The sequence below is a fragment of the Lathyrus oleraceus genome, chromosome 4 (assembly GCF_024323335.1).
Source record: "Lathyrus oleraceus cultivar Zhongwan6 chromosome 4, CAAS_Psat_ZW6_1.0, whole genome shotgun sequence".
Taxonomy (NCBI): Eukaryota; Viridiplantae; Streptophyta; class Magnoliopsida; order Fabales; family Fabaceae; genus Lathyrus; species Lathyrus oleraceus.
In genome coordinates this window covers 284,461,236-284,479,686 of record NC_066582.1, presented here as the reverse complement: position 1 = coordinate 284,479,686, position 18,451 = coordinate 284,461,236, and the positions used below count along the sequence as shown (strand labels likewise).

At 34.3% G+C, this 18,451-nt stretch overlaps 1 protein-coding gene across 1 annotated transcript; it reads right to left on the bottom strand.

The window, feature by feature from the left end:
• Window positions 1-5,610: 5,610 nt before the first annotated feature.
• LOC127075131 (cellulose synthase A catalytic subunit 7 [UDP-forming]) lies at window positions 5,611-10,291 on the bottom strand. The gene is made up of 11 exons (XM_051016578.1): window positions 10,171-10,291; window positions 9,897-10,092; window positions 9,488-9,743; window positions 9,140-9,406; window positions 8,681-9,026; window positions 8,230-8,490; window positions 7,923-8,135; window positions 7,645-7,816; window positions 7,372-7,571; window positions 6,533-6,886; window positions 5,611-6,441 (listed from the first exon to the last, which is right to left on the bottom strand). The coding sequence occupies exons 1-11, from the start codon at window positions 10,243-10,245 to the stop codon at window positions 5,854-5,856; spliced, it is 2,928 nt and encodes a 975-aa protein (XP_050872535.1). The 5' UTR covers window positions 10,246-10,291; the 3' UTR covers window positions 5,611-5,853.
• Window positions 10,292-18,451: the final 8,160 nt, after the last annotated feature.

The window sequence follows — 18,451 nt, the reverse complement described above, 5'->3', positions numbered from 1 at the left end:
CATCACATATGCTAACATAGTGGGTTCTTTCATGTATGTTATGGTCTGTACTAGACCCGACATAACATATGCAGTAAGTCTTGTAAGCAGGTACATGGTGAATCCTGGAAAGGCTCACTGGCAAGCATTAAAGTGGATTCTAAGGTACATAAATGAGTCTCTGAATAGAGTCCTGATTTATGGTGGAACATGTGGTGAAAATAGTAAATCAGAAATCGAAGGGGTTTGTCGACTTTGATTATGCAGGTTAAATGGATTCCAAAAAATCTATTTCTGGATATGTGTTCACTATGTTTGGCACAACAATTAATTGGAAAGTAACACTTTAGAAGGTTGTTTCCTTATCAACCACTGAAGCGGAATATAGTTTCCTCACTAAAGTTGTGAAAGAAGCATTGTGGCTTGAAGGTTTTGCTAAGGAATTAAAACTTCAAGGTCGAGTTATCACTGTTAAATGTGATAGTCAAAGTGTTATACATATGTCAAAGAATTCAACCTATCATGAGCGAACCAAGTACATCGATGTGTGACTGCATTTCGTCAGAGGGGTAATCGAGCATGGAGAAGTCCAAGTGCTGAAGGTTTTGACAAATCACAATGATGATGATATAATCACCAAGACATTACCAAGTTGCAAGTTTTTCCACTGTATGCATTTGATAAAGCTGCATGAAGAAAGCTAGTTTGTTCCTGTGATGTTATAGAGTTTGTTCCAAGATGGAGATTTGTGAGATATTGGATCAAACTCTAGTATGGTTGAAGGGTAGCTTCTTGGTTCGAAAATTCGTCAGGACCTTAGCATGCCGTCGAAGTCTGTTCACATGCTGTAGTTGAAGTATGCTAGGATTGTTAGCATGTCGAATTGGGCCTGTTTATTATGTCCAATTGTTTAAGTTAGTTTGTTCTCTAAGTTAACTTGTGTAATTGACCTATGTGTAAAAACCATTAGTTTAGTATGTTAGTTTTCTTATAAGTAGCATACTAGTCTCTCATCATTGTATAACATAAATCCTAATTAGGGTGAGAGAGGTTATTTGATATTCTGTAACACTTGTAATCTTGTTTCAAAGAGAAAGTAAAAAATAGCAGTTTATAATCAATTTCATTGTGTTCTTATTGTTTTCTTCTTTTCTACCCTTGTGGGTTTCTTACCGATCAAGAAACCAATTATACTTTGTAATTTCGATATCGTTTTTACAATGTAAATTATGTTCTCACCACAAATCACAACAAGAGAGAATATGAAAGAAATATTGAAGGAGGAAGTGTTGTTAGAGGAATCGTAAATAGATGTTTTTCAACTTCTTTCTTATAGGGCTTGATTTTAGATCTGTAATGAGTAAGTGTAGCTAATTTTATGTTTTATTGAGGTTAGATGTAGTTGTCTTGTTACTTATGTTTTGATACCGACCATGGTGTTCTATGTAATTATTCTTAAGTTTTAATATTGATATATTTTTCATTCTTAATGTTTGTTTTGGATTAGGTACCTAAAACATATTTTTATGGTATAACTTGATATTCAAAATGTACTAATCATTACTAGATCCAAGTCTGTCATCTATTGGATACTAAAGTTTAGATATAGATTTAGGTTTAATATTTTAATTTAATGTTGATATTGATGGATTGATCATTAATATATGCATCCATTATTAAAACGTAATGATGACATCCAACTTGAAGATATCTCAAGACTCATCTTCAAGAAAATTAGAGTGAATTTCTTATATTATTTGTGTATTCGACAAAAGACTTAAAGCTTTAGGGTATGAAATAGAGGAAGTGTGAAAGCTCGACTGATCGTGTTTGAGTGATCAATATTTTGTAAAAACACAAGGGGATTTTCGTAAAGTAATACGGCTAAATCACAAAATAACTAAAACTCCTTTTAAAGCCTCTATTTCTCAAATAAAATAACCTAAAATTGTTTTGGAGTCTAGCAAGATGAATTGGAAACTGTTAGAATGATAAATACATGTGTTTTAAACCTCCCAATCGATTGGACCATATACCCAATCGACTGGATAAGAGAAAAATAAGTCCATTATTGATTATGACAGTGTATTAATAAAGGATAATGAGTCTCTATCAAATATTTCTAAAATGAGAAAAAATAATTGATTATTTAGTCCATCCAATCGATTGGAATGAAGACCCAATCGATTTGACAATTAATTTTGCCCATGGATAATTTCTTTTCTTGAATCAACCTTTGGCCTATAAATAGAAGTTCATCCCCTCATTCTTACACATCTAGAAATATAATATTTCTCACATTCCTCTCACTCTATCTCTAAAATATTTTTACTTTATCTCACATAAATAATTTGACCATAATGCTTTGAGAAAAAATTTTGTGTTTAAATGATAAAATTATTCTGGAAAGGGTAATATTACAAATTCACCAAGAGTTATTTTTCCTCTTGAGTGAATCTATATTTCTTATAAAATATTTGTTTGGTTTTGAAGTTAAACCCGTTAAAAGCTTAGGTTAGGGGATTTAGCATTAAGTCTCTGTTTGGTTCTTGATTTGAGCCACTTAAGAAAAAGCTTTCTTTATGGGTTCTTGAAGAAACTAGTGAAATCACCGATTATTGAGCTCACCCCGATATAAAAGCTTAGCTAGTTCAAGATAAGTCAGTATAAAATCTCGGTTCTGTTCGTGGTCAGCCAATGTAAAACTTCAGTTTTGTTCGAATGATATCTAGTTCAAAACTTCACATTGGTTCGAGATAAGTCTGTACAAAATCTCGGTTTATCTTGGGGACTAACCACTCGAAGCTTCATTCTTGTTTGAAAGAAAAACTAACCAATTCATTCTATTATTCGCTATTTGGCTGGAAGTTAACCTTAAACTTTATTTTTCCTTGTATAAGGGGGATCGTGGGCTTAACCCGCTAAAAACTCATAATCATTATTGGAAACTCTTAAGATTAATTCTTGGAGAGATAATTAAGTCACATCATTTAGACCGAACCTATATAAATATCTGGTGTCATCTTTTTTCCTATGATAATGTTTCCACTAAGCACAAAGGGTTTAGTTTACAACTTCACATACAGTCTATAACATTTTCTTATGTTGAGACAATTAGGGATTCCTAGTTGATATTGGTCATTGACAATGATTTTGCATATTTAAAAAACTAATACGCGAGCTATCATACAAAATGGTTGTTTATACTTAAAACATATACCATATGGTTAAATTGATTGATACCAATTCCATTTAGTTGCTAAGGATTTTACTCAAATAACTGATATTGACTACTTTGAGACATTTATCCTTGTAGTTAAGATGACAACTATTCGTATTCTTCTTGTGAAATTATGTACTTGCAGGTTTAATCAAGCAGTAATCAAATCTTAGCAAGACAAGTCTATACCTATCATAGTTTTAATGATGACAACTTGGTAAGATGTAATTTGTATTTAATGGAATCAAATCATAAAGATAAGCAAATATTGAAACTATTTCAAGCGGTCAAAGATGCACGAGATAGTATGATTAAGCTCTTTCTCCGAATAAAGCTGACAGGTTAGGTTTTTATGATCTCTGTAATATTCTCTGATGATGACGTCCAAATTGAAGATATATCAAGTCTCATCTCCAAGAAAATTTAAGTGAATGACTTATATTATTTGTGTGTTCGACAAAAGACTCGAAACTTCAGAGTATGAAAGAGAGTAAGTGTGACAGTTCGTCTGATTGTGCCTGAGTGATCAATATTTTGTAAAAACACAAGGGAATATTCAAAAAGTAATATGGTTAAATCACACACTCACTAAAATTTCTTTTAAAGCCTATATTTCTCAAATAAAATAACCTAAAAATGTTTTAGAGCCTAGGCAGATGAGTTGAAAATTGCTAGAAAATGATTAAGACATGGGTTTTGAGCTTCCCAATCAATTGGACCATATACCCAATCGATTGGATAAGAGAAAAATGAGTTCATAATCGATTGTGACAATGTCTTAATGAAGGATAGCGACTCTCTATCAAAGTTTCTAAAATGACCAAAAGTAATCGATTATTTGGGTCATCTAATCAATTGGAATGAGAACCTAATTGATTGGACAATTAATTTTTCCCATGGACAGTTTCCTTTCTTTAATTAACCTTTGGCCTATAAATAGAGGTTTTTCCTCTCATTCTTACACATTCAGAAACCTAATATTTCTCACAATCCTCACACACACACACTCTCTCTCTAAAATATATTTTTTTTTGTTTAAATGATGAAATTATTCAGGAAAGGGTAATATTATAAATTCATCAAGAGTTCCTTTTCCTCTTGAGTGAACTTATCTTCCTTAGAAAGTGTTTGTTTGATTTCGAAGTTAAATACGTTAAAATGTTTGGTTAGGGGGATTTAGCATTAAGTCTCTGTTTGGTTTGTGAGTTGAGTCACTTAAGAAAAAACCCTCTTTATAGGTTATTAAAGAGACCAGTGAAAAATCTTCTCATCGATTCTTGAGCTCAGCTCGATGTAAAAGCTCAGTTGATTCGAGATAAGTATATATAAAATCTCGGTTCGATTTGTGGTCAGCCCGTGTAAAACCTCGGTTTTGCTCGGAGGATATCCAATTCAAAATTCCGCATTGGTTCGAGATAAGTCCGTATAAAATCTTGGTTTAGTTTGGGGACTAACCGTTCAAAGCTTTGTTCGTGTTTGAAAGGAGGAGTAACTGTTTCATTCCACTATTCACTGTTTTGTTGGAAAACCTCCAACTTTATTTTTTCTTGTATAAGGGGGCTTGTGAGCTTAACTTGCTAAAAATTCATAATCATTATTGAAAACTCAAGATCAATTCTTTAAGAGAGAAGTAAGTCACTTTATTTAGACCAAACCTCTGTAAATATATGGTGTCATCTCTTTTCTTTTATCTCTTATTTTTCGCATATTTTCTTTACATTGTTTTTCCGCTGCAATATTAAAAAAAATTGAAAATACTTTTAAATTTTGATTTAGAAAACAATTGTATTTTAAACCAATAATTTTTAAATCCTCACAATTCACCCCCTTTTTATACGTAGAGTCACGTGTTCAAAACATCAATCTTGACTCCCTCATCTAATTGATATCTTTACCAATTAGATGTCTCTCCCTTCTTGAATGGTAATATAGATAGAGATGTCTACATGAAATTACTTATGGTCTTAATTGCTCTTGCAAGGGTAGTGTCTGCAAACTAAATAAATTTACTTATGGTCTTAAGCTAGGAAGCAGGCAGTGGAACACAAAATTATCAGTTGTGATTGATCTTCAATACAACTCAGCACTTAGAATTCTACACTACTTAAAGCTTTAACCAGGTAAAAGGTTACTTTTTCCAACAAGTTCAACAAACTTGTTACCAGCATATTGTGACTGAATGGGGTTTTTGTCCAAATTTAAGAAGATCGACATGAGGTTATTGTTTCTTCTTATGTTCATCCCTAGTATCTTTGATATGCAAGAAACAAACAATGGTCTCTTGCTCATCTTCTGAAACTGAATATAGAGCCGTTGCAAATGTCACATGTGAAATTCAATGGCTTATTTGTTGTTGTGTACCAGCATGATTTGTTAAGTCATCACAACCTCAATGGATCCAAAATAAAATGAAAAATCACAAGTAAAAACTTTTGTTCTGTTCCTCTAATTACAAAAATAAGTACAAAGTGTTCTCCCTCGCATGCTATGAAGCACGCACACAGACAAATTCATAAACAAAACACTAACACGTCAACATCAGTAATAATTTCAACGCATGTCCAACAACAAACTCATCTTCAATTCGAAGTGTCAGTGCAACAAAGTTGCATTCATTTCACAAAACTTTTTTAGATTCACATGTAAAAACATAATCAACAACTAATTCCACACTGTTTAACATCAGGCCCTTTAGTTTTCAACACAAAAGGATCAATTCTCACCCAAACCAAAGAGAATATAGAAGCCAAAAGCACAGACCAAATAACAATAAGAGTTGGTGTTCTATTCTGTCTCCCCATTAGTCCTTTAAGAAAAGGATAAAGATGAGCAATAACCCATGAAGAAAAGAACAGTTTTCCAATCAATGGTCCCCATTCATGTTCACCACTATTTATAGCATCTGTGAAACCCGCCACAATGCCAATAAGGTTGATTATTGTGACTGTTGTTGGAGGTATTAGCAATGCTGTCCATCTAATCGTGTACAGCTCGTTAAACTGCCCATCGTCGTCTGGCGCCTTCGATACAATGCTGAAATGTGCGTTAACTTTTCCGAGGAATCTTCCCATTAGGCGCTGCGCGATTGCAAAGAGGTGCGCTGATACACTTCCAATGACCCAAAACTGTTGATTTCTCCACCATTCCTCGAGACTAACTCCACTCCATCTCAACTCAAGAATAGCCGATGCAAAGATTGAAATGAATAGAGAAATGAATACTAGACTCGCAAAAGTTCCTACCTGAACATTATTATACATGCATCCAATCAAATCAAGATGTGATATTGTATACGAATTAAATCCAGAAAATGGATAGAAAAAAATGGATTACCGACGGTGTGATGAATTTATCTGTAAGCAAGCAGACGGCGGGAATGATACAATAGATGATGAGAGGTAATGCGCTAAAAGGGTAGACAGTGCTGTTAATATAGGCGATCCTCTGGAGAACCTTGAGTCTTCCTTCTTTAAAACCATACCACAACGGACAGTGGCGGCTGAATAGGATTTCGAGTGATCCTACTGCCCATCTAAGAACTTGGTTAAGTCTTTCTGTAAGATTGATTGGTGCTGTTCCCCTAAATGCAGCTCTCTTTGGCATGCAGTATACCGATCTCCAACCGCGAGTATGCATTTTCAAACTTGTTAGAGTATCGGCTGCTATAGACCCGTAGCTCATACCAACCTGTTGATGGAAAAAAAGTATCAACAATGTTTCAATAATGCATCTATCTGTCTGTCTTTTTTGATAACTTGTGAACCAAGTTTTGTCTTTCCATATATCGCGCTATGTTATATTCACTTAAATTGCTACATTAATCTTCGAAAACAACTTAGATGGTTAACAAGTTGTTATATACACCTGAAAGATCTTAAGTACACTAGCAAGTTATATTTGAACATGGTTTGTATTCAAATATACACCTCAAAAATTCATTTGAACTGCGTTAATCGTTCAAATTGTTGTCAAAATTTGTGTGTCAAAGTATCATTTCCAGGGCCGTCTTTGAAGGCGAGCTACCTCACATGGCCCAAAACTTTTCACGTTTATACTGTGGTTAAATAGGGTCTCATAAAATATTGTCAGTTAAATCGTGGTTAAATATGGTCTCTATATAACCTAAGAGGGTCTCCAAAAACTTGAGACGACTCTTCTATTCTATAATGTACCTCGTATCCCCAAAGAGTTCGGTCTTCGTAGCTACAACTCATGACATGAATGGCTTCTTTAAGCAAGGCTTCTTGAGTTGAAGAAGGATCTACTCCACCTTCTTCTGTTAATGAAGAATTCATGAAGAGTGTAGACTTTCCAAATTTATCTTCAGTGTTCATATCTGATTGCAGTAGCTGCTTATCTTCATCAGTTGCTTCTATAAAAAGAAAAATGTGTTATGGAAATGAAAAGGGAAAACTTTTTTTTTTTTTTAGTGAAATTATTCTCACCTATAATGCTTGCATCCTCTCCATTTTCATCTTGTTTTGAGTGAACTTGTACGATTCGAGAGCGTTTCGATGTCTTAGGAGGTTCGAATCCATTTAAAGCTTTTCTTCTGAATATACAACCTGATCCTATATAAACAGGTCCTTGAATTCCATCTAGACACCTCAGGGTAATCTGCAGAAGAACAAAATAGAAAGGATATCATGTTATTGTCAAATTCCATTGACACGAATTCAATGAATGCGGTACATGAATTCAAGAGATTAATTTTGATACTTACATCAAATAAAATGGTGTTTTTGTTGGCGTAACGATCATTCTTATCAAGGCTATCGAATCTTAGAGGAAACTGGACAAAAGCTATACTATTCCCAAGTTGTATGTCCATAAAGAAACACATGGCTTCTCTCACAACTTTGCTGTTGTTCACATAATGATTGCAATCCAAGTTGAGCACAAAAGGAGCATTGCTCAACACCGCCGATACGCGAAGCTGGAAACAAAAGTTTAAAAGCTTAGCTTGATGAGTTTTGATCAGAAAAAAATAAAATAATGAATGTAATGATGAAACTTGGAGTATAAGTTACCAGCGCGTTCATTGCACCGGCTTTTGTGTGATGTTGAAATGCAGGCCTTTTCTCTCTAGAGATGTAGACAAGAGATGGAAGTTCATTCCCTTCATTGTCTCCTCCATTATGACCAAGAAGGATTTGAATCATACTTGGATGATCTTTTGTATTGTTTCCGGGCCACGGTGTTTCGTCTTTCATACTCCACCCTTCGGACGGAACTCTCATGGATTTAGCCACAAGTGCATTTATTCTCACCTTAAATTCTTCATATTCTCTCTGTTAGCCAAGTAAATGTTAAAAGAAGTGTTAGTTTTGACTGACAGATATTCAAAACTCCGCAGTTAAGCGTGCTTGGCTGATACTAGTACTAGAATAAGGACTTTGTGTTGCAAATTGTTGAACTTTGTTGTTTCAAATTGATGTTGAAATAACTTATATGTAATTCAATACATGCTACGGTACTAACCTTCATAGTTCGGCGTTCTTTTACATACGAGGTTTGAACCTTATCCTTCAGAAAGTCTATCTTCTCCGAGAAGTACTTCTCGGGAGCTCGAGGTTCCGCAGAGAATTTTTTACAGAAAGGTACCCATTTTTGCGCAAATTCAGCCGTTTCTTGAAGAGCTTCAAAGGTGAGCATAGAAGCACCGTCATCAGAAACGTAGCATGAGATTTTGCGCGCAGGATAATCTAGTGCCAAAATTGAAAGAATAGTATTTGCGGTAACAAGAGGTGGTTCCTTGATTGGATCTACCGTTGTTACAAAGATATCTATCGGAGATAGCATATTCGGCTTGTTTTCCGGTTCAAACCTGCATTACAACGAAATCCACGATATGTCAGCTCAGTAGTAAGAGTTTAGCCTTGTAATCTCAAGAGACGGAGTTCAAATTCCCTTAGAGATAGTTGTAAAATGATCGATCACCTGACTGAAAGGCGATCGAGATACGTTTCGCGATCAATGGGGAACCATTTGGGAATCTGATCAACCATCCATGACAATGCGAGCCAGATTTCACATGAGACTGATATGAACCATAGTCCAATTGCTTCAGGTACTGGATGGAACATTCTGTACTCAAAGAAGAGTATTAGAAGGATGAGCCTAGCCACAACCATCATTCTATAAGGACTCAGTTTTCCTGAAGGTATTGCCACTTTTCTTGAAAGTGGCTGTCTAGTTTCATCTTTCCTGCATCCATCATGTAACAACTTAATTAATCACTTATAGTATAAGTGCTTATCATATAAACTGTTTTCATAACATACATACATGGCTTTTTCAGGATCAACTGCATCAGTTTCAATCAACAGATTGCCTTGCTGCAACTTCCACTCATCTGTTTTCTCATTCTGATCTATTTTTGCACCACCGGGAAGCTCCCGATATTTAGTATTGTCATCATCATCATCTCTACTATCCATATCCTCTTCATGCATAAGCTTGTACTTTTCCTCTTCCATTTTAAATTCTTGCTCAATATCATCCACATCTTCTTCATCTTCATCTCCCACCACTCTTGGACTACCTTTTGCATTGCAAGAAATAACAATCAAATATAAACTTACATGAATAGAGAAATATATGTATCGCATGCTATGAAACACATACACAAATACAAATACAAATACAGACATCAGACACAACACTGACTCAGACACGTGTGGTACACCAGTCATACCTTTGATACGCTTGTATCTAGTATGGCATTGAGGGCAAACTTGTGTGCCTTCTCTTCTTTCATACTCATAACATGGCCTGCAGACAGGGAAGCCACACTCTTCACAAGCTACAAACAAATCTCCATCTACTGTAAGTCCTACAGAATCACCACATATCTCACATACTTGACCATCCAAGTTCTTCACTGTCTTAGGCTGCAAAAACTAAAATTATTCAGAAAATGTCTCCAAATCGTAATACAATTATCCGCTAATTAGTTCTCTATGGTTTACCTCATTGTGTTCTTGGATGATAACAAGTTCATTACTGTTAAGAGACCCTGCAAAGAGGCCACTCTTAGCTTCCATGTTGAGTGTGCAAGGGTGGAGAATCAATGGAGATATTAGTTATTATATATATGATATATGATAACTCTTGTGGTGAAATAAGGTTGAGTTTTAAAGCATTGAGGTGCATGTTTTAATTTCATGTGTCACGTAAAGATACTATTGTTGGTTGTGGGGTTGTAAATTGAAAATATAGTGCATCTTAATTTATGTGAAAGCAAGATATGATTTTGCTTTTCTGAAATGTATAGCTTAACGCAGAGATATCTTTCTGAAATGGACCTGTTTTTTTTGTTAGAGGTTAAGGTCATGTATCGGTTTCATAATGTTTATACATTAATGTTCTAGATATTTGACATGCTCACTACACCAAAATAAAAATAATACTAAGTGTGAAGTTCAACTCTCATTCTTCATAAAAATAACATCACCTAAGTTACTTAAAGAAAAAAATAATAATATTATTTAATAAAACCAATGAAATATTAATATATTGTTGTTCAATACTACTCTCTCTATTCTCTAAGAAAAAAATTACAACTTTCATTGTTTTCTAGTAAAAAGAAATTTTGTTGCATTTATTATTTATAATATTATTTTGTCCATATTATCCTTCATTAGAATATTTTTTTCAATAGCATTTTATTTAATTATAATTTTGTATTCCTAAAAGTGGAAAAGTCATTTTAATTTTAGCTGGGTTAGTAAAGATGGATTATTGGTAGTTTGGTCTATTTATGTCTTATTATATATTCTCATTGTAACTCTTATTTGTATAAGTTATTTTATTCATATTATTGAAACTCTTGTCTCTTCCTTTCTTCCCTACTACTTTGTTATCTCTATTGTTAATATGATATATAGAGCTTTATTCGATCCTCCTTGAAATAATTGTTGCTTCCGCTATTGAGTTTTTAAAAAGTTCGGAATGCGTTTGTTTTGATTTTATAATGATAAGTTTATTGAAGAAAAACCTTTAATGTTGAATCGTTAAATTATTCTCGGGTTGTCTCGCACTTTTGTGTGCATGAAGATAACGATTGAATTATATATGACTTCGGTTGACTCTCTCCCTATTGATTGCTTATCTCTCCACTGATTCTTCCTCTTCTTTTTGGTTCCCCCCCCCCCCCTCTCACTCAGATTCTTCTATTTAAGCATTCTTATGTTATATCAAATAGTCAATTCTCATTCAATTACCAAGTACCAACTAGTACTTATACTAAGAAAACACTGAATACAAGAGTTACTTGTTGAACAAGTAACACAATAACTAACTTAAGTTACTTGGTAACCAAACAATCATAACAACTAACTGAAGGAGAATAGCGATCCAAAACGCAGTGGAATTTAAAATTTTCTCCTTTAGTGAACCTTACGAATGAGAATGATCAGTGATAGAAATCATTACCTCTTGTGACGATTGAAACCTTTGATGCAGATCTAAGGAGTGATCACGAACGTTGAATGGTGACAACGCCTCTACTCAGTCCACACTAACGGATTCCTTCAATCTCAGTGCTAGCTGCTACGAATGAAGGCTTTGAGTGAGAAACGAAATTTTCATATAAAAATGCTTTTGCACAAGGGTTCTATTTATAGAACCACTTGTGTGGGCTGCAAGCTAAAAAGCCCACTTAAGTGTATGTTGCCAATATCTTATGATATACCAAAATCACTTAAGCGCGTGGTACCTTACCATATTTTGTATTCTACTTAATTGCATTGTACCTTACGATGTTCTACAATTCACTTAAGTGCACCGCACCTTATGGTGTTCCTTATTTACTCTATCTCTCATCAATCCGTCCTTTTATGTGTGATCCTGTAGGTTCTCGCGACATTGGTAATTATATTAAATTACGTATTTAACATAATAAACAGTAAGCGGTGTAGCGGGGTATTCGTTACCATTAGAGATATTGACTAAATCCAAGGTAAACCATACAAGTCGAGTCGCCACCGCACTTCTATTTATCCAAAGGAATGGTTAGAAAGCGAACAAAAACCTAAAAGTTTTATCGAATCAAAAACTAGTAAAAATGTCAGAGATCGGGGTAAGGGGGTTGGTTATGCAATGGGAAGGTTTTAAGCACCCAAAACATTCTAGGTACTCCTAGGGAGCTCTTTTCACACTTGTTGTAAGGTTGGTATTTTGTGAAAATTTGTTTGTGCAAACATGATTGAAGAGATGAGAAGAGAATATACAAGTTATTTACATTTTGTGTTTGGATGGATAAACCCATTGCCTACGTACCATCTTAAAAAAGATTAGGATCAAAACCTCGTAGTTCGGGGTAAAAATCTCAAAACAAGTTGGTGAATTGATTGGTCCAAAAGCCTTAAGGTCTTTTGTTATCCAAGGGAGAAAACTCAACCTAAAACCACAAATCCACCATGTGAGGATAGCTTCAACATGCTAGTGAGGGGTTAACCCTATAATAAGCATGGAAGACTCATTGTCCATCACTAAGGATATAGGTGAGTATTACATCTACCTCAAGGATAACTCAAACCTAATAGCTAAAGGTTATGAAAAAGTTTTGATTAAGAAAGTGGCCATTGAAACCACAAAAGTATTTGAGTGGGTTATATTTACCAATGAAAAGTATTTACAAAATATGGTCAAAGTTGACTTAAAGGTTCAATTCAAAATAAGTGTTATGAAAAGAAAGTTTAAAAATCAAAAGCATAATGCTTAGGTTTCTAATGTTTGAAAAGAAGTGTTAAATGTTTGCACAAATTTTTTGGCTTGGGTTAGAGTGGAGAGAAGAAGAAGAATGGCTAAAGTCCTAATCATACAAGAGATGAAGGATAAGAAACAAGACCACAAATGGAGTTCCCCTCTTGAGATCATATTGATGATCCAAGTAGCTCTCATCCTTTGGAATATGCAAACAAAATAAGTGTAAGCTCAAGCAATCAAATTAATCAAGCAAGCTCTTAGAAGATCCCCAATGGCTCTTGTATCTTTCACTTTGGGATGAACATGACAATGGTTCTTCAATTTGGCTCAAATAGGATTCCCTAGTACAAAAGCACACAACATCAAAAAGTTTTATGAAGCAAATCAAGAATGGACAAGAGTGAGTTTTAGAGATTTGATCCTTCTAATCCATCTTCAACATTAGGCATTTTTACTCCAATTTTGCATAGGGAATGTCCTAGAAACTAAGTCCATTTGTCCATTTTTTTTGCATTTGGTCCACAACAATCAAAACAAAACACAAGCACAATAATATATATACACAATTATGTGCTCAAGTGAGCAAAAGGCAAATTGCATTAACATAAACATGTGCTCAAGTGAGCAAAGAAAAAAGCAAATGAATAATATGTACAAGAATAGTAAATTGTATAAATGTAAAGAGCAAGAATTAAATGTTAATGGTTAATGGTTAGTGTTAGAGTTAGTGTGCCATGAGGCAATTTAGCGCTATGTTAAGCAATCGTAATTGAACTTATGTAGAAGTCACAACTATCTGAGACCGGTCAATAATAATGTAGGCAACAACATAAGTTAGAGATTTTGATTAGTGAATCAAACTCCTACAACTTGTCATGCCAAAAAGAAGATGAGAAATGATCTTGTATTGATTTAGGTTCTTTGCATGATTAGGAAGCAACATATCCTTAATGCAAAGCCATTCACTTGATCCATGGTCAAGTTGAATTAGATTTGAATCAAGGAAGGTTAAACCTCCATGTATCAATGCTAACCACCAATCTTTAACTCATTGATCAAAAAAAGAAAGAGAAGAAGAAGAAGAAGAAGAAGAATGAAAATTAAAGTACATTAATGGAAATGGAATAGGATAATCAACAAGCATTGACCAAAGATAGAAAAGATCAAGGTCAAATAATAGAAAATAGAAGCAAAATGAAGATTAGAAGTCAAGAAACAAATAAAATATTTTTGGTATTTTTCAATATTTAAAATAAAACTTGAATTAAAGTAATAAAGAAAGGTCAAACTTCAAACTCACTTCAAATCAACTTTGAAAAGTCCAAGTGAATTATCCCAAGCTCAACAAGGTTAAACAAAGTTTGACAAAAAAATTCAGCATTTTTAGAAGTCAGAAACTATTATAACCTAATTGAACTAAAATTTCAAATAAATCTCAAATCAATTAATAAATTGATGGGACTATTTTTCATAGATCTATCATCATTCAAATAGGTTGGAAAAATATTTTTGTATTTTTTGGATATCAAAAACTATTTTAAATGAATTAAAAATAACCAAAAAAGAGAAAATTCCTAAAAAATATCAAATGATAAAATAAAAAATATTAAAAATCATTTTTAGAAACTAGAAATTAAAAGGAGAAAAATGCAATTGGTCTCATATTTTTCGGACCAATAATGAAGGAGTTATGAATTTTTAAAAAGAAATGGAATTAAAAGAAATAAAAGAAATTAAAATCAGAAATTAAAATAATTGGAAAAATATGGAGCGTTTGATCTGAGCTCATTAATTGAGCTGGCAAATCATGAGGCTCAAACACGCACGCCTACCATGTTCCTTGGTCAATGCATCACATGTAGCATTATTATAAGTCATAACATGGCACGACTGAGATTAAATCTGGAAAATGAAATGGACGGTTCTGATTAAATCTGGAGACCAGACGGTGACCAGCGCCACCGTCTTCTCCGACCAACTTCCGGCCAAGCTCAAAAGTTGCAGAGAAAAAATGTTAACCAAAAGACACGATCTAGAGACCAATCGAGAGCTGGGGTGATGTACATCACCCCTGTACCAATCAAATCCACTCTAGGTTTCTACATTGAGAGAAATCAGAGATGGAATTTTAATGGTGTTCAACTGAACTTCATGGTTTTTTGAAAATTTAAAGCTCAATAATGTTGCCTCTATGCAAAGGACTTCAGATCACACAACAACAACAAGAAATAAGCACAATACAAGCCGATTCGAAGAAAATAAAAGCTGAGGTGAACCTTTGATTTGTAGAGCTTATAGTCACAATTCCTTGCTATGGATGCTTGCAGTTCACTCTATGGATCAAGGAGAAGAAGGCTAAGGAACTTTAAGATCTGAAAATCAATCGAGGAAATCAAAATTCAGATCTGAAAATTGAGAGAAAAATGAGAGAGTTCCTTTGGTGTGAGGGTGGGGATTCAATTGCACGGCATTTAAGGCGCCTTCAAGTTAGTGAAATGAAGAGAAATGGCATTGTATTTATAGGCAAGGCAATGCTAAAATGCATGATCACAAACTTGCATGAATGGAAAGGGCCTCCATGCATGGGCCTGTACAGGCGCATGGAGGGCCCAATTCCACTTGGATTTGGCAGCTGATGCATGATAGAAGCAAATTGGATGTGCAAATGGTACAGTATTAGCTCATGCAATGCAAATTAATTGATTTTCCAAAATTGCACCATAATGTTCATGTCTTCGAAAGTGGCCTTTCCAAACTTGAAACACAACCTTGTGAGTAATGGTTGGAAAGCTTTTTGCATAAGGATCATTTGCCTTGGAAATTAATGAAAAGTGGTCATGAAGTGTGGGGTGCAAAACATGTACATGTGAGATTTTCAAAATTGGCCAAAGTTCAAGCCCTTCTGTTTCAATTATGCAAGCTCCAAATGACAAATTCTTCAACATAAAAGTTGTATATCTTTTCAAGGCAATCAATTTGGACTTAAATTTTGAATCATTTGGATTTTTGATGAAGAAGTTATGGGCACTTGAAGTTTGACTTTTTCACATTTCAATGCATTTGGTCCAAAGTGACCTATAATGTTTTGCATTATCACATGTATTTCTTTTAGGATTTTGAAATTTTGATAAACATAACATTTTAAATTGACATATTAAGATTTCTAATGCATTTGATCCCACCTCAAAATCATGAAAAATGAAGGAGTTATGTCCTTGGGAAGTTGACCCAAAAAATTAGGGTTTTAGTCAAAATGACCTATAATGTTTTGAAATGGATGATGACCTTACAAGCTTCAAATCAATTTTTGATGAACATGAAAGTTGTTAATATGGTTCGTAAGAACATATTTTATCTTGGGGTCATCTCCATTTGACAAACACATCAAAAGTTAGGTCTCAGTGTACTTCAAAATAGTCAGATGAATTGACTGATCAACTTCTCAAGTCCAAACCTCATATATTGATGAATTGATGATTGAGGACACTCAATTAAGTTCAAATATGCATGAAATGATGAATTAAAGAACTTAACTTGATTTTATTTGATCATGGGTTGAGGTTGCTTCATGAGCAAGGCATAGTTGATGAACAAATGAATTAGGGTTTCCTTGGGAAATAAGCCTCAAGCCCCTTGATTTGATTTGACCAAAATGATGAATTGAGATAATTGGGAGGCATATTTGATGGATGAGATCTTTGGGAACCATTTCCATGCTTGTTTTCATCTTCTCTTGGCCATATCAATGCACATAAGACCTCCTAGAAGCTTTGGATCTTGTGACTGCTCAAGCTACAAACAAGAGATGTTAGTGACATATTTTTGTGCTTTTGGTTAGTAAATAAAATGAGAAAAGCAATAATATACAATTCAAGCATGCTTGGTGATCTCAAACCAAATCTCAAGAGATCCCACCCAAAGGCAAGGAGCCAAGATGCTTATGATTCTCGAGGCAATGCAAATGCAATGTTATGATGCCATGAGGGATCTTAGGGTCAAAATTAGGGTCTTACAAGCGGTATCTAGCAACACATCACTGTTACCAAGACACGAAAATGTCATGTGATATGACAAAAATCCTTTTGTGATAATACTTATGCGTACAATTATCCTTTTGCCCTTATGTCTATATTGAACATAAGACATAGACCGTGCATCCTTGTCCAGTTCAATATTGAGCCCTTGGACATTTATCCTGTTATGTAGGATGGGAAAATTCCATCTAGGTCACTCATGTCCCTTATCATGTTGTGTGGAGTACCCATAAACTGTCTTTATGGTCATCCAATTACTGACAACGTTTGATCAACAATAAGGCACTTGACTCTACATCTAGGGTCCATAGTGGTTTCAGGTCGAAGGGTGGTATACACCACTATCACCGTGAGAATAACTTATGACACTTTTCATAACATTCTATATAGTATTCTCATAACAGGTCAATCCAGTATAAATATTACTCTTAATATTCATACCTATGTTTAAGACTTGATAACTTCTTATCCATGATCCATGAGATGTGATCAACAGTCTATATAAATAATAGTCTTAATGCTTTAATGTTATCCCACTTCACAACAAAGCTCGACTACTATACTTTAAGAACAATGTCCTTATTTAATGGGATCTCATGATTAAGTCTCACTTGATACATTAAACGGACTAGCTATTCTAGGGACTTTATTAAACAAACATAATAAAGAAAAAAAGTCTTTTATTATTAATAAATAATTCAATACAAGTACCAAAAGTATTGGCCTCTAGGGCTTACACCAACACTAACTACCTGATATTGCACAACAAGCCCTCCCTTACTTTAACTTCTCTATATGGAAGTCAAGTAACACTAGCTAGAGTTACCATTTTTAAGCCCTCCTTTAATCTGACAAACAATTCAAACTTCAATGGCTTAGTAAGAATGTTAGCTAGATGATCTTGAGTGTTGTAGTACTTTAACTCAATGCCTCCATCCTTGGTTAGGTCCCTTAGAAAATTAAATCTTACATATATGTGCTTACACCTTCCATGGATGACAGGTTTTTTGGTAGTTTAATAGATGAACTGTTATCACAAAAGATGTTTGATCCTCCATGCTTTTGAGTTACTTTTATGTGAGATAATACCTTTCTCAATCATAATCCATGGCAAGTACATGAAGCAGTAGCTACAAACTCTGATTTTGTTGTTGATAATGTGATTACTAGTTGCTTCTTTGATGACCATGAGGCCGACCCTGAGCCTATCTTGAACACATGTCTTGAGGTAATTTTCTTGTCATCCATATCTCCTGCATAATCAGAGTATGTCCATCCCAACAACTGCAAGTTGTTCTTTCCTTCATGCTTGAACAAAATTTCAAGATCCAAGGTGCCTTGTAAATACCTCATGATTCTCTTGACTTGAATGCAACAACATGCATTTATATGGGTCTTTCTGAAGGAGCATAGCGATCAAAAACACATCGGAATTTAAATTTTTTCTCCTTTAGTGATCCTTACAAATAGGCATGTTCAGTGATATAATCGTTACATTTTGTGGCGA

Bases quoted from the DNA above. Each gene is read 5' to 3' on its own strand.
- LOC127075131 (XM_051016578.1), bottom strand. From the start codon at position 10,245: ATGGAAGCTAAGAGTGGCCTCTTTGCAGGGTCTCTTAACAGTAATGAA. The intron at 9,744-9,896 runs GTATGACTGGTG...GCAATGCAAAAG, and splicing joins TAGATACAAGCGTATCAAAG to GTAGTCCAAGAGTGGTGGGA. The intron at 9,027-9,139 runs GTGATCGATCAT...GTTGTAATGCAG, and splicing joins CTCGATCGCCTTTCAGTCAG to GTTTGAACCGGAAAACAAGC.